The sequence below is a fragment of the Chelon labrosus genome (assembly GCF_963514085.1).
Source record: "Chelon labrosus genome assembly, chromosome: 11".
Classification (NCBI taxonomy): Eukaryota; Metazoa; Chordata; class Actinopteri; order Mugiliformes; family Mugilidae; genus Chelon; species Chelon labrosus.
In genome coordinates, this window is record NC_140344.1 from 12,013,767 (window position 1) to 12,028,007 (window position 14,241).

Genomic DNA, 14,241 nt, shown 5'->3' on the forward strand with positions numbered 1-14,241 from the left:
ATAGAAGTGTGTGCGGCTTTGACGTAAATTCCTGATCTGGCTTAGAGAGTTGTGAGTGACAGGGTTTTTAAGTCTCCACAGATGTGGAGCGCGTCTAAGGAGCTCCTGAAGTGAACGTACCCTTAATCCTAACGCTTGGAACATACATCTGAGTTCTGCCGAAATCTGCCTCTGAAAGTTCTGTCACAATGACTTGGGGGAAAATGCAGGATAGAAAGAGGAAGAGGCAGAAATGGACTGTAGATAGTTGTATTATTAGGACTACTGTTAGTAGCAAAGAAGTCCAGTTAAACACAAATTGTGGGCTTTTGTGTAGTGTTGACAGGATCATGAAATGTTAAAAATGAATTATCATCACCACACATTGGGATTCAGAATTTAACTGTCTCTGCCCAACTATTGCATTTGTATTGGAAGGCTGCATTTATTTTTACACTGTGTTAATGTGCACCATCTGACACTTTAATATTTGGACACTTGTTTGAAAGCCTCTGCAGTAGCCAGTTGCACGGATAAAACTGCTGCTGTAGCTGTCTTTGCAACTTCAGCAAGATAAGTGAGGTGGGGAATCTGTAGATGTTGGATGTGTTTTTTTTTTTTTTTTTAGATTAGTGATACCCTTTTGCTTTGGCTTAAAACCAAAATGCGCCTACAGCACTGCTGTGGTGTTTGACTGGGGAACTAATCCATTACTTTAATGTCAATAAATGCTCATTGTAATGCACTAGAGCCATGACAGAACAAGGTGAGACAACAAGATGACGATATTAAAAGAGCCAGGTGTTTTTATATTGCTGAATAGAAACAATTCTAAAGGTTATGCAAAATTGATCATGGTCAGCTCTAATAAATACAGTCACGGTATAAATAGAATTAATAATAACTGAGCCCTATCTCAACTGAGTATCCTGTTGTGACCTAAGTCTGGATAGAGACACAGGGGAACAGGTCTGGTGAAGACTTACTGTTTTGCCTTGGAGAGACTGGGCAGTGATCGTCTGGATCGGAATCCCTGCAGGCATAGACCTCCTGTCAGGTGGGTAGGCATACTGCGAAACAGGATTAATGTCAGAAATGCTTTTCAAGTACAACGTGCATTTCTTTAAATAATTAAGGACTGCTGCAGGGTTCACCCAAATACAACGTCTCTTTTTGCATATAATCTCAAAGCTGTTAACATATTTTTATTATATTATATATTTTTGAGATTTCCATCTCAGATTTCTTTAACCTCAAATACAACTGAATGTACTTTCTTGTGCTGCTCAAACCACTGAAACATGAAACATTTTATTTATTTATTTTTTACCTCTGTGTGACTTTATGTAACAAAATTAGCTTGAATGCTCCACAAGCTTGTAAGTGAACCTTTGAAAGAAAACTATTTTGACATTTTTAAAAATTAATCAGCAGCATCTTTTCCAGCAACATTGCTCCCATTGTGCAGGATAATCCAAAGTGCACACTAAAGGACTATTTCTGAACACAACATAGCTCTACAAGAAACTGCTGACAGCATGCTTTACTGCTGAATGTGGAAAATGATGTTGCTGTTGTTTTTTTAATGACATTTTTTTTGTAGCTGGATTAACCACAAAGTTCTCTTTACCTCACTTGTACTAGAAGGGAGTAGTAAGGACATTCATTTCAAAAGGTTGAAATTAAAACCAAAGCTACACTATCATTATGGGTAGATACCACTAGAGAAATACAATATGTTTTCTTGTATAACCATGTTACTGTTCAAGCCTCAACTGACCTTGTTGACTTGTGGCCTGGGCCGTCTATCAATGCTCATGTCTCTTCTGTAGACGGGAGAGGAAACCTCTGAGCGAGCGTTGCCCATGTTGTAAGATCGCATCGGAGAGTAGCCACCGTACATGGACAGGGAGCCGTGAGAAGGCGAGGGTGGGATGGAGTGGCTCGGAACAGCGTGGTCTGACAAATTGATCATGGTTTTGGGACTGGCCATGTTGCTGTAGAGACCTGGCGGCCTGCTGTAGGCCTGTCTTTGCTGCCACTCGAACAACTGCCACATGGTGTCGTCGCGCATGGAGCGACGCTTCTCGGCCACAGAGGGACCCAAGGCCTGGTCATACAACGACGGCGACATGCTGCAGATGCTGTCCCGCTGAGCCATGCTATTCCTGGGCATACTGCGGTAACCATCTCCATAATGAGGCATATAGGGTACCCGTTGGCTCGGCATATTTCTAGGCAGCGTCTGGTATGACGTGATGCTGGAGAGAAAGAAAGAAAAAAAAACAGATAAGGTTATGAAGGAGTAGAAGACATCTTATTTAGTTGATTCAAAAAAACTCAATATTTTATTTAACTTAATATCATGGATGAGTTTCACAATATTTCTGGTCAAATAGCTTTTTTTCAAATCTCAATATTTTTATGAGGACCATAAGGCCCAAAGGGATATCTGAAGAATTTGCTTCTAAGGGGAGGACATTTCTCTGAGTGGAGGTTTACATACATAAATATTGATTGCAAAAAAAAATTGCTTGCTAACTTACATATCAAAGCAGCGTCAAGTTATGCATCAGTGTTTACATTTCAGAAGTTTAAAGTTAACTTGGTTCAGTGCACAGATTCCATTTGAACACCTCACTTTGCTGAACACGGATCAGTCACGACGAGTAGTAGCAGTATATATATGAACTATGTGTTTATATGTGAATCTTTAGGGGATAGAGCAAAGACCCCTACTCAGACAAATTAGACCTTTCCAATGACTGCAGGACATAACTCAACTTTCCCCCAGGGTTCAAAGTCAGTGCAGTCGGCCCAGAGAGAGCTTCCTATTAAGACTCTCTGACAGATCCGGGCTAGAGGCTGACTGCTCTGTACAGTGGCGCTACTAACAGCCACGTGACAGCGTGGAAAGTAAACATCAGTCTGCAGGACATGCATGACAATACTAAGGAAAAATGTTGAAAGAGGTGGACAGAGGGAGAATACGATCCGTACACCAGTACAGAAATTAAATACCTTGGCACAAGCCTGGTGAAGATCAACTGACAGACAAATAAACAGTGAGAGAGCATGTTTATTCTTGACCAATTAAAAATGGGATTCTCACAGCAGGGTCAGCAACAGGCACTGACTCTGTCAAACAGAGCCAACCCCACTTCACTAGTACTTAGTGTAATGTCAATGTTATTATATCATAATGAAGGCATGTAAATCCACTTGATTGAGTGTGTCAGCTAACTGGCAAAACTCCTCCTCTCGCAGCACATACAATTTAATAAAATGTCAATAACATGTTAAAATTAAACCAACCTCCTGGTATCATCGTCCTGACCGCGGACTCTCTGGGTTCGGACCCATTGCTCCAGTTGCTGCATAGAGCTGGTCCTGCTTAGGCTGCGTTCTGGCTCATGAGCGGGACTTTTCTGAAGAGCGACTCCGGTCCCATCAGCTGGACACTGCTCACCAGATCCATTGACTTGAGGGCTGTGGTGTGACCTGTCACTCTCAGTCACAGGCTGCGGCTGTGGCGAGGTCATGTTAGCCTTGATGGCCGCTGCTTGGGTTGGCTGCAGTTTGATACTGTTGATTTTGGTGAGTGGACGTTCCCGCTCTGCCCCGTCCTTCTGAAAGCCATAGCGCTCAGCATCTCGCTGCTTCCTCTCCTCTTCTTCTGTGGTGGACGTGACTGAAGCAATGTGCTCACGGTCAACCTCACGGTTGCGTTCATTGTTCTGGATTTCAGGCTGTGTGAGTGGCTGCCTGTGGTTGGCCACATGGTTGATCTCCTGCGGTCCACACTGCTCCACTTTTAGCTTGTCCAACCTGAAAAAGAGGGCAGGAAGAAAGCCTTAGAATGATTAGAAGAAAAAGCGTATTTGACCCTGTGCAAACTTAAGGCCATGAAGACACAAAAGATAGAAAGAGGACAACTACTTCAAATTAAACTGACAGAATGAAGTATGGAGAGTTAGCTCTGAAACAAATACAAATCCAAGTGCAAAGTAAATAAGTGGAGTGCTAAATGTCCATTGCAGCTGCCGGAGCAGGCCAGACGTGTAAAAAGGAAATCAGATATCTCCAATAAAACTCTCTCTGCTGAGCCACGTCTCAAAGGTGGCGCTCAGACCCAAGTAATCCATTTGCAGCTCCCTGTTGCCTCCTATCTAGAAGACCTATCCTAGCCTAGCCTAGACCATGCTGTGGTCCTTAGGGAGGTATCCAGAGGTAATAGACACCACTACCCCTTGGCCTCAGACGGACTCAAGGTCACAACTTCAAAGTTTGGCAAATTCCCCTCAGTAGCACGGCTCAGTGGGTTAGCAATAAGAGAGTAGCAGAAAAGGCATTCCTTCAGACTTTCCACTCGTATACTCAAATAGCAGCACTAGTCATATAATGTCTTCTCCAGCTTTCTGTGGCTCCATGAACCCAGCAGAGCACACATCGAGATAGGTTGTAGAAACACAAGACAAATCATAACGGAAATTAAGATGCCTTTTTTGCCATAGTAAACATAATGTTGTTATACTATATAGCCCTAAAGAAGCATCACATATTCACCTTAAATGAGTTATTCACTGGATTTCAGGCACTACTGCTCTGTGTAATTACACAGCTCTTTACCATTACGCCTCTGCTCGCCCATGTAAAAGGAGGGCATTAGACAGGCGGGCTGCCAAATGACAGACATTTAACACAGCTTAAAAAAATAGCAGGAAAAAAAAAATCCTGTCCTGATGAGTCAGTGATCCCAGACAGCCAGCACAGCTGTGCACAACATCCCCTCAACCACCTGTACCATGCATTCACGGAGCAGACATACCAACATGCACATGGCATTTTTTCTGTATTTTACTCTGTAATAATCTTCAAGAGTAGAAGAGTTATATAACACAAAAGAAAGTCAGTTTCTTCAAACAACCCCAGAGAGCAGATATGTCAAAAGTGGGTATTGAACTGTTGCCAAGGAACTTAACAGGCTTAACAGAGGGATTTTACAAAGGCACTTGCTTCCAGTACAAATGCAGAAAAGAAAAATCAAGGTGGAGAAAGTCATTACTGTCAGTCTTAAGAAACGTTCCTTAAAAAACCTGTTTCAAAAGTCAAAAGTGAAACAATCCAGTCTGCATAAAATGCCTGAACCAGTGAAGCCCTTACAAACCTTTTGACTGGCTCTGAATGCACAAGTGCCGCATCTGTCATTACTTTCATCCAGGATTCCATCTCTTTGGCTGTGTCTGTGCAAAAATAGTACGTCCGCATGTTGGGATGTGTCGCCTGTGTTGACACCGGCCAGGATCAAGGACAAGAAAGTGACACACAGAGAAAGTTATCTGAAAGAGAAAAAGATAGAGAGAAATGTAAGTGGAATGGGATTTTTAGTACTTTAGTCCCTACTGGTGAATCAAAGTTTGTTGCCTTTATGTAGGATAATCACAAATAAGCAGTAAATAAAGCATGACTATGATTTTAATGCATGTTATATTGCTTAGAAAATATGCAGAGCATCAATGGTTTGAGAGACAAGCATGGGCGTAGCCACCTGTACCATCCATTGAGTCATCTGAGTTTCATACATACCACTGGAATAGGGCAGTAAATCTGCCACAATACTGCGGGACTTACCATGCAATGTATGCCAGACGCATTGTGCCGTTATTGTGCTGTCCCCTCGCAGCGAACAAACCAATATATTGTTAGAACCAGACAGGAGAGAGAGAGAGAGAGAGAGAGAGAGAGACACAGAATGTTTAGTGAACAGCCTCAATTTCCTGTTTACCAATGTCTAAGAAACACAACTGTTGTCATTTCTCTATTTAGTTCAGCATAATCAAGAGAAATGTTGGCCACAGCTACAAGAAACACAGAAACTCCAGAATGAAAAACATGCAGTGAAAAATTTCTCTCACTTTTGACTGAATCTCAATCTCAGTGTCAACTGACGAGGTTGCTACCCTGCTCTCGTGTTTCTCTCTTTGCCTCAGCTCTCTCTATTTCAGCCTGAATCTAAGTTGGAAAAGGAGTGGGCTGTGTGGTTGCGGAGACCTTGAGCAGACTCCTGGGCGTCTGTGTTTGGCTGTACTTGGCAGGACAACTTTGTTGTCTCTTAGGGTTTAAGAAGCACCCAGAGTCAAACACTGTACACACCACTGAGATCCCATTAAATATGCCTGTTTCCCTGTATCTTGGGATTTCTTACTCAGTGTTCTAGTACTACGCAGCTAGCATTAGCCAGCACACACAGACTCATGCTTTGCTCTCTTAGCATTAGCAGCTTAGAGCAGAAGTTAAAAAAAATAAAAAATAGTTGGCATTACCTCACTGTCAATCAAAGGAAAGTAACAACACATTCTGGGATTCTAAGAGCCACCACAGTAAAAACAACATTTTCTAACTATGTATCACTGATTAAATGTACCGTACCTCCTGGGAGACATTAAGCTCTTATGACCTCATCTTAGAGCTTTGAATTTTAAAAAACTAATATGAATTATTTTCTTTTCTGCGTCCTGAGTACACTCAATCATACAATGTGAAGTATAACAAAGTTTAACAAGAATGAAAACATGTACTGACCTTGAAGGCATATTTTCTGTTAATGTGATCGTCCACAGACAACATGGATACATGAAAACTTGGAAGAAGGATGCTGCCAAGTACGCCTTCTTCTTTTTCATCTGCAGAAACAATAAGGCAGCACAATGTAATGGGAGCTACTTTTTGTCAGTCAATCTTCATATTACACATGTCCAAAATAAGAAAATGTATAAATGAAAAGCCAGAGATAAACTAGTGGGTGGACAGTGAGTAAAAAGAATACTACAAGAGGAATGTGTTAGATGAATGAGCAGAGCGTACGGAGTCCAATCAGTGGAAAAGATCAGCACTGATTCAATGTCCTATGCAGCTCTAATCCTCATTAAGTTCCACACTGACAATGAAGCACTCTCCACAGGGGGGATTAGACTGAGTCCAAAGTTGTTTTTTTAAAGCAGTGAGTAGCTTACTCTCCCAATTTGACAAAAGCAAACTGCTTACCCAAAACCACGCATAAAAACAAAACAGTGACTGCTGTGCATTTGCTTTGTTTGCATGGGTTAACTAGGGATGAAAAATGGTGATGGTAAAAGTATTGGCAGTAACTGGAATGAACGTGGCTCTCCATGGATGGGGAGCAGGTTTTTGGAAAAGGTGGTGACAGGACTCTGGTCGGCGCCTGACAGTTTAGAAGTTTGTCCTGCAGCTGCAGTATTGCAGTATGTTAAGAGCCGTAGCTTAATCACTAAAGTCTAGAGGATTGACAGACTGATCTATTTGCCAGAGTCAGCTGTACGTGCACCCCACGGCACTGATGTTTATTAATTCATCAAGTCTCTGTGTCTCAGACCTAGAGGCTTCTGCGGAACAGCCTCTGAATAAAAGCTACAGTGTGGGGGATACACATTAATAGTATGATAACTGCAGCAGATAGCAGTCGTGTTTAGTTGAGGCAGTGAAGTTCATGACCCCTCTGCCCACGCTCTGCTGATGGATACAATTTCTCAACATATCCATCTGGATAAAGCCTTTAAGTCTGCTGCTGTCTGTGGCTTTTGTCAGTCAGTGGGCGGAAAGAAGGCGACAGGAACGGCAGCCACTAGAAATAACACAGACTAGATGTCATCCTGATCAGCAGAATTGCATCCGTATAAAGTGGCTGCACAGGGATACACAGGCTAAAGTAATACTTACATTTCCTACGTAGCTGCTCGCTAACAGCAGACCTTTAAATTCGGCCGCTTTGGTTCAGAGAATTAATTTTTTGAATTAGAAAGTATCAAACCGTTCCCTGGAAACAGCTGTGTCAATATTTAACGTGAACATTAGTACTGCATGAGAGACGAAGAACTAGCCGGTCAAAGGCAGCTCTGTCAATAGAAGGTTAGAAAAAAAATATCACATCGAGCAAACGCAAATATTTTCCTACTGTGCATAGATGAAGGTTTCAAGAAAGCCGGATTTTAATATCTGAATAGAAAAGCTTCAAACAGGACCGGGGCTCCCACAATAACGCTTATCATTATAAAATGATAATGATAATGGTGGTAGTAACAATATAAATCAGAAATAAAAATCTTCAGTCAACACTGAAAGTGTAATTTTGTAATTATTAATAAAAATAATAATACTTGCTTTGGACAAATATAGGTTGTGCTCACAATGTTACACAACCGTGTACAGTAAATACCCCACATGCTCAAACTGTGACTATAATGAACACTTTAATTAAACTAAATTAAATGAGGATTTGTAAATATTAGCTAGGGAAATTCAGTTGATTTAAACTGAATCCAAGAATTACAAAAGTATGCAACTTCTGTAAAAAAAAAAAAAAGAAGAAGAAGTAGAAGAAGAAAAAAGAGTCTCCTTCCAGAAACTTGTTTCATGATGTAACGTTTGTGTAAAATCCAAATTCCGGCTATGCTCCATCTTCTAACAGTATTGCTGCATCCAAGTCTTGTTTTAAGAGCTGGCTTTGCTTGGGGAAAAATTCATGATGTCTCAAGCCATTTCACTTAATGTGTCTTTTCAGTCGCTCCTGACAGGCTGCTTAGCACAGGGGCTCCAGATATATTAACAATCAGTAAGAGCGCCTCATGTTGGTGAAGGTCACGGCCGCACTTGAACTATTAATCGAAAACCACCATTACCGTTTGCGGCGCAGCGCTAATGAAACACGCGGTTAGCTGACAGGGCAGCACTCACCTCTGTAGTAGAAGAGGCACAGGTCAGACAGGACAAACCACCTCTTTTTCCACAACTTCATCCCTGTGCTGTCCTGGAAAGGCACCAGAGAAATAAACACATTTACACCACAAACTCCTGGCAACGACTTTTCACCTCCTCTCATATAATTTGTTTTCCATGCGATCAATTTTTTGCTACATGCAGCGGAATAGACTGGGTTAGTATCTTGCACGGGGGAGCAGCCAATCAGTTCCTTTTTAATGCGTATTTTGAAGTTTGAAATGATATATAATTGGCTGATAACTTTCGATGCACCGTTTCCAACTGACCAGCAACATATTTTTCAACAAGTTGTCTAAAATCCTCCACGGAAAATTTGAAATTATGCAAAGATTACTTGCATAATTAAAGGAAGTGCAGGAATCATCTACTTTGAACGGCAACATTTCTGAGAGTCAGATTTTACATATTCGTGGCCTGATATGGAGTAAGAGTTTTTTATTTGGCAGGGAAAGAAAATTCAACAAAAATACACTTCCTGTGCTTAAGTTGTTCTTCAGCATGAGCTCAAAGCGCTTTTCATTCCACTGCTTGAAAAGGATGAAGGGTGTAGTAAAGAGTATTAACTCCCCCGTTTGCTTTAATGGAAAACTTGAGTAGAGTCCCTAATCGTGGATTCCACCCGGAGACAAGAGTAGGGGGAGGGACAACTCTGCCATTATGGTCAAACGCCATGTGAGCTGCAGTTTACTTTAAATGGAAATTTCACAACCCAGTATGTTTTACACATCAATATCAAAAAAAGATTCACAATACCAGATGTTGTAAAGTTTTTTTGTTAAAGGTGGCAGGTCTGAAACGTAAAAAGATTTTAAAATCTTGTTTCCATGCTCTCAACCACTGATTTTATAATGCATTCATGAATAAACTTTATCAAAAGTGCCGTCAGGTTTTGCTCCGTAGAGGCTTTTGCCATCACATCAATCACTGCGGTGTTTTGTTCTCCCAGTGGATGAAATGAAGGGCAGCAGATTTCCCTCAGCCAAGGACTTCAATAGCTTCCAGGTTTCAATGAGGCAGGGAAATAAAAGTGCAAATCCAGCTTTTATTCAGGGTAGCAGATTTGTGAGTGTTTCGCTTGATCTACGTCACCCTGATTGAGCTCTCCAAAGTAAAAAAGCAGCTGGCAGCTGTACCAAAGGAGGCCATCCTGCGTTCACAAAACTGCGCGGGGAGCCCGCAATCAGAACTGAATTAGACTCCCAGTTAGGAAGCACGAGAGACTCCAGTCTTGCCAAGAGCTGCTTACCCCCTTTTCACCCGTCTGTACGTAACCCAGGAGCTGTGTGTTTAAACACTGCCTCTGCTGGATGACTGGCTGAGCAGAAACATTGGACAAAGAAATGCTCAGACCCTGCAGGACATCAAAACCCTTTCTTTGGGCAGATCTTTGGACTGTTTCCGCCAACTAACAACTAGCAGATAATACGCAGAAGAACAGACTCAACAGTGAATGACTTTAATATCATCTTATGTATTATTCATGTCCTTTACTGTGTTTTAAATATGTTGCTGTTGTTGTCAGTTAAACAGGATCCCACAGACACACTAATGGCTCTGCAAAGCTACTTCAGTAAAATTAAAGTAATGAGTTCAAACTGACCATGCTAACATGTTGTTAAGCACAAATGTTTACTATCATTGTATCTCAGTCTGTTAAAACTTGCACACATTTGCTAATAAGCACTTACAGTAAAATGCAACACCTGATGGTGGTGCTAGATTAAAAGTAAATGATTGGTGCGTCACAGAGATTTTGAAATGCATCTGCTGCCACTCTGTGTCAGACTCAAACATGTGTGAGACGACCGGAAATGTAGGCTACCCTTGTCAGTGCCATTGTTTGCCCCTTTAGTTTGCTTTTACCTTTGAAGGACAAAGAAACGACTTTGTAGTGGGTTGAAGCTGATTATGCATTGTAACTGGGAAGCTCGTTTCATTCTTTTATCTATTTTATTCTTATTTGTCTTTGTGGTGAACATTGCGATTGTTGTTTTTCCACTTTTCCACTTCTCAAACAACCAGCACCACTCACAAGCATGCCTTTGTAATTTCTGCATTAGCTAATTTCTGATTATCCTTCACTCGAACAAGAGCAAAGCGAACAGAAACCGATCATAAATTGACCTTAACATGACGAGTAATGATGCCTACTCTCATGCTCACCTGTTTGTAAAGCCAGTTTCTTTTGATTACTGGCGCAGTGGGGTTCCTCCTGATGGAGTTAGATCGCTTCCCAAAGTTATGAAGCTTTTTAGAAGGTCTTGAGGGCTAGAAACACAGTAAGAAGGAGAAAAAAGTAAAGTGAGCCCAATCCACATAAAAAGTTTCCAAAAACCTTCCAAACGTTCTAGACTTGAAAGACAACCACGATAACGGGTGCCTCATGTGTGTCACTTACTCTTCCTGCTGGACTACTGGGGTTTGCAGCGTAGTCCGAGCCGCCTGTGTAGTTGGAGGCTTCACTCATGGTGCTTAGTGGCCGTTCCTTCTTCTCATTCGCTGGCACTTTGGAGGCAGATCTGAACAAAAGACACAAAGCCAAGAGCACATAAGCAAGTCATCAGTCAGAAATACAGACTCTGCTAAGTCCAGTGTATTTACGTCCAATGACCTCCATAACCGAAGAGAAATATGAGTAAGCAGCCTTTATCATCTTCTCCCTCATCCTTCCTCTGAAATTCAAACTATCTTTTATAACGAGACCTCAACGTGAACCTATAAATCAAGCCAATTACTTCCACCATGTCACTGCAGATACATTTCCAGTTCTCTAACAGCTTTACAGTAAACGGTCTGCAAAGTCTGCCTGACATATTGAAACGCAACAGCTGCAGCAGTGAACCAGGTCGGGATGTCTCCAAAAAGACAAAGCCTTTTCCTTTTTTTAAAGCTAAAGTTGAAAGCATAGCAAGTTCAATACATCTGCCATAGGACAGAACACCTTGTGAAATTAGTTGTCTCTGGCCCATGGAGATGTCCTACATTCTCGAGGAAAGGAACAATGTTGTGGTCTAGAGGGACAGGAAAACCAGATTGGAGCAGAAATGCTGCCGCAGTGAGCAGCATTGCTCAGACATAATGGCTTTACTGCAGCATTAACTGCAACCCCTGCACTGTAAACCCCCCCCCCCATCGAACCTGTCCACGTGATCAATGATTTAACAACTCCAGATTACATTTGACCATCCATTCATAGTAGTTCGGTCTTTTACTCTAGCTTCTGTGATTTGTGAAGACTAAACCACAAACATTCAAAACAAAAAGAAATTCAGAGTCAACTTAAAAACAGTATGATCCAGACACCATGCTGTTATAGTCACGGTGAACAAACACAAAAGGAATCATGAAGGACACCAGGCCGGTTCACAGGAGCTGGTAACACACGCAGGATGTTCATTCCCGTGCAACACAGTGACAGGTCTGATACCACCTGCAGGCCCTTCAAAACAACGACAAGACAAAACAATGACAATCACAGACTGTTTTAACTGCATTTACAAGAGACATTATAGTTTGTTACGAGATACGACTACGTTCTAAGAAGCAGCCGCATGCTGCTGTCAACAAGGTTTTCTCAATGCTAAGAGGAACATGAAGGTAAAAATCTAATTTGTATGATTCATTGTCCGCCTTAAGTACCTAAATATATAATGGGGTTCTGAGTAGATGTGACACAGCTACCATCAAAGGAGTCACAGAGTGGACTATTGGGTGACTAATGCTTTCCTGTGTAGAACTGCACATCATTTTCAAGTCTCTATTCTAAAAAAAACTGCTTGTGCAGAGTGATGAGTAACCACTGAGATGTGCCTTCTTGTCTATCTAATGAGCTGGCTACAGAAAATAAGCTCTCCTTCACTTCCAGTGACAGGCGGAATCCTTACTGAACCACAATCAATACGGTGTCGACTTGCCATCAGAACGTAAAGGTAGGTAGGGGAGGGGCTGAACTCTGTGAACTCTCTACGTTCTGTCTTAACATTTTATGCAGTGAAAAAAAAAATAAAAAATGGGTGTTGCAGAGTTAGATTCTTCAGCTTTAACTCCGTTGTTGGACAGACACTGCTTTTTGTGATGCTCTATTTGGCACCAGACTGCTCCAAGGATCTGATTCGCAGATAATTAGTTGGGACCTGATAATCAATATGCACGCAGTGAAATTGAAAAGTAGCGAGCGTGTCCAATTGACAGCTTTAGCGTGTGAGCGAGCCTGTGACTGCAGGCGGATAGAGAAATGAATCTGCACTGATTCACCTTTTTTTTTTTTTTTATTAATCTGCAATAAATATTTTATTTGGGTATTTAAAAGTTAGCAGGAAAAGGTACTTTCCTGCTAACTTTGACTGTGATAAGTATTAAGTGACACCAAATAAAGAACTACTATATCCACTGTGTATAAAAGTGTAGAAAAAAAACTTTTTTAAAATCTTTTCTTTAGAAAACATTGCATTTTGTGCATTCTGTACAAGTTCTGATGTGAATTATCTTATTTTTTACATCGCAACAACCTGCTGATTGTTGCTGACCGTAATGTTATTCTTGTCTATACAAAATAAAACTTTTGACTTTCCTTGCGACGCACATGACACAGGCAAGGAATATGTACATATGCTAGCGGGTGAAAAAACAAAAAACGCAAACATTTGGCCGATTAACATGTCACAACATGTTAACAAAAAGACCAACCGCCTCAAACTCAAATATATTCAGACTGATGTAAAACTGAGAAAAGCCTACAATTCTCATAAAATATTACACACAAACAACATGTGGGTAAATGTAGGCAGTTAAAGATTAAGTGACTAATGAACTGACTGTTTCAGTAGTTGTTTCCACTTAAACTCCGCAGTCTTGTTTTATTCCCAAATTGAAAAGTGTGCAATGTAGAATCCAAATGACATCGCACACACACATATACACACTGGAGACCAAACAAGCAATTATTTTTGACATGAAACCGACTCTTTAACTGGCCTCCTCTAGAATGATAACATTAAACGCCACATGGATTAAGCTGCTATTCCTATCTTCCCTCAACACGCTGTTTTGAACGTCTGTCTGCTTTAAATTACCGTTTTCTGGTTTAGGTCGCCTGACAGCCCTAGCCCACAGTGGAAATGACTGTAATGTAGGAACACAGTAATAGTTGGAGCAGAATACCATGAGCAACACTCATCTGTGTGTGTTTACCGGAGCTCAGTGTCAACAGCCAAGTCAATGAAGCTGAAAAGGGCATGAGATGTTCTGTCTTCAGCGGTGCCCTGCTTCACAAACGAACACGCAGTTGTTCAGTTACCTGCGAGAAAGCGGTCTGGACAGGTTGCCAGTCTGTCTTAAAATCAATGTCAGGATCATTGTATTATTCTATTTTATAAAGACTATTATTAAGCTGTTCTGCTTCTAGTCAAGCTTTGTTCTTTTGTTTGTCAAATTATGTGAAGACCAAGAAAAATAAGAGAAAAAGTC

At 41.3% G+C, this 14,241-nt stretch overlaps 1 protein-coding gene across 7 annotated transcripts in view; it reads right to left on the reverse strand.

Moving 5' to 3' along the window:
- The window catches only part of LOC311495720 (pleckstrin homology domain-containing family A member 5-like), a 74,028-nt gene that overhangs the window by 14,371 nt on the left and 45,416 nt on the right, over window positions 1-14,241 (reverse strand). For all 7 annotated transcript variants that reach the window (XM_084555281.1, XM_084555279.1, XM_084555275.1 and 4 more), the window contains exons 5-12: window positions 11,174-11,294; window positions 10,939-11,043; window positions 8,731-8,803; window positions 6,562-6,662; window positions 5,147-5,262; window positions 3,295-3,807; window positions 1,760-2,240; window positions 966-1,049 (exon numbers count right to left, since the gene is read on the reverse strand). In XM_084555281.1, the coding sequence (XP_084411407.1) occupies window positions 966-1,049; window positions 1,760-2,240; window positions 3,295-3,807; window positions 5,147-5,262; window positions 6,562-6,662; window positions 8,731-8,803; window positions 10,939-11,043; window positions 11,174-11,294 (1,594 nt within the window). The remainder of the gene's footprint in view (window positions 1-965; window positions 1,050-1,759; window positions 2,241-3,294; window positions 3,808-5,146; window positions 5,263-6,561; window positions 6,663-8,730; window positions 8,804-10,938; window positions 11,044-11,173; window positions 11,295-14,241) is intronic.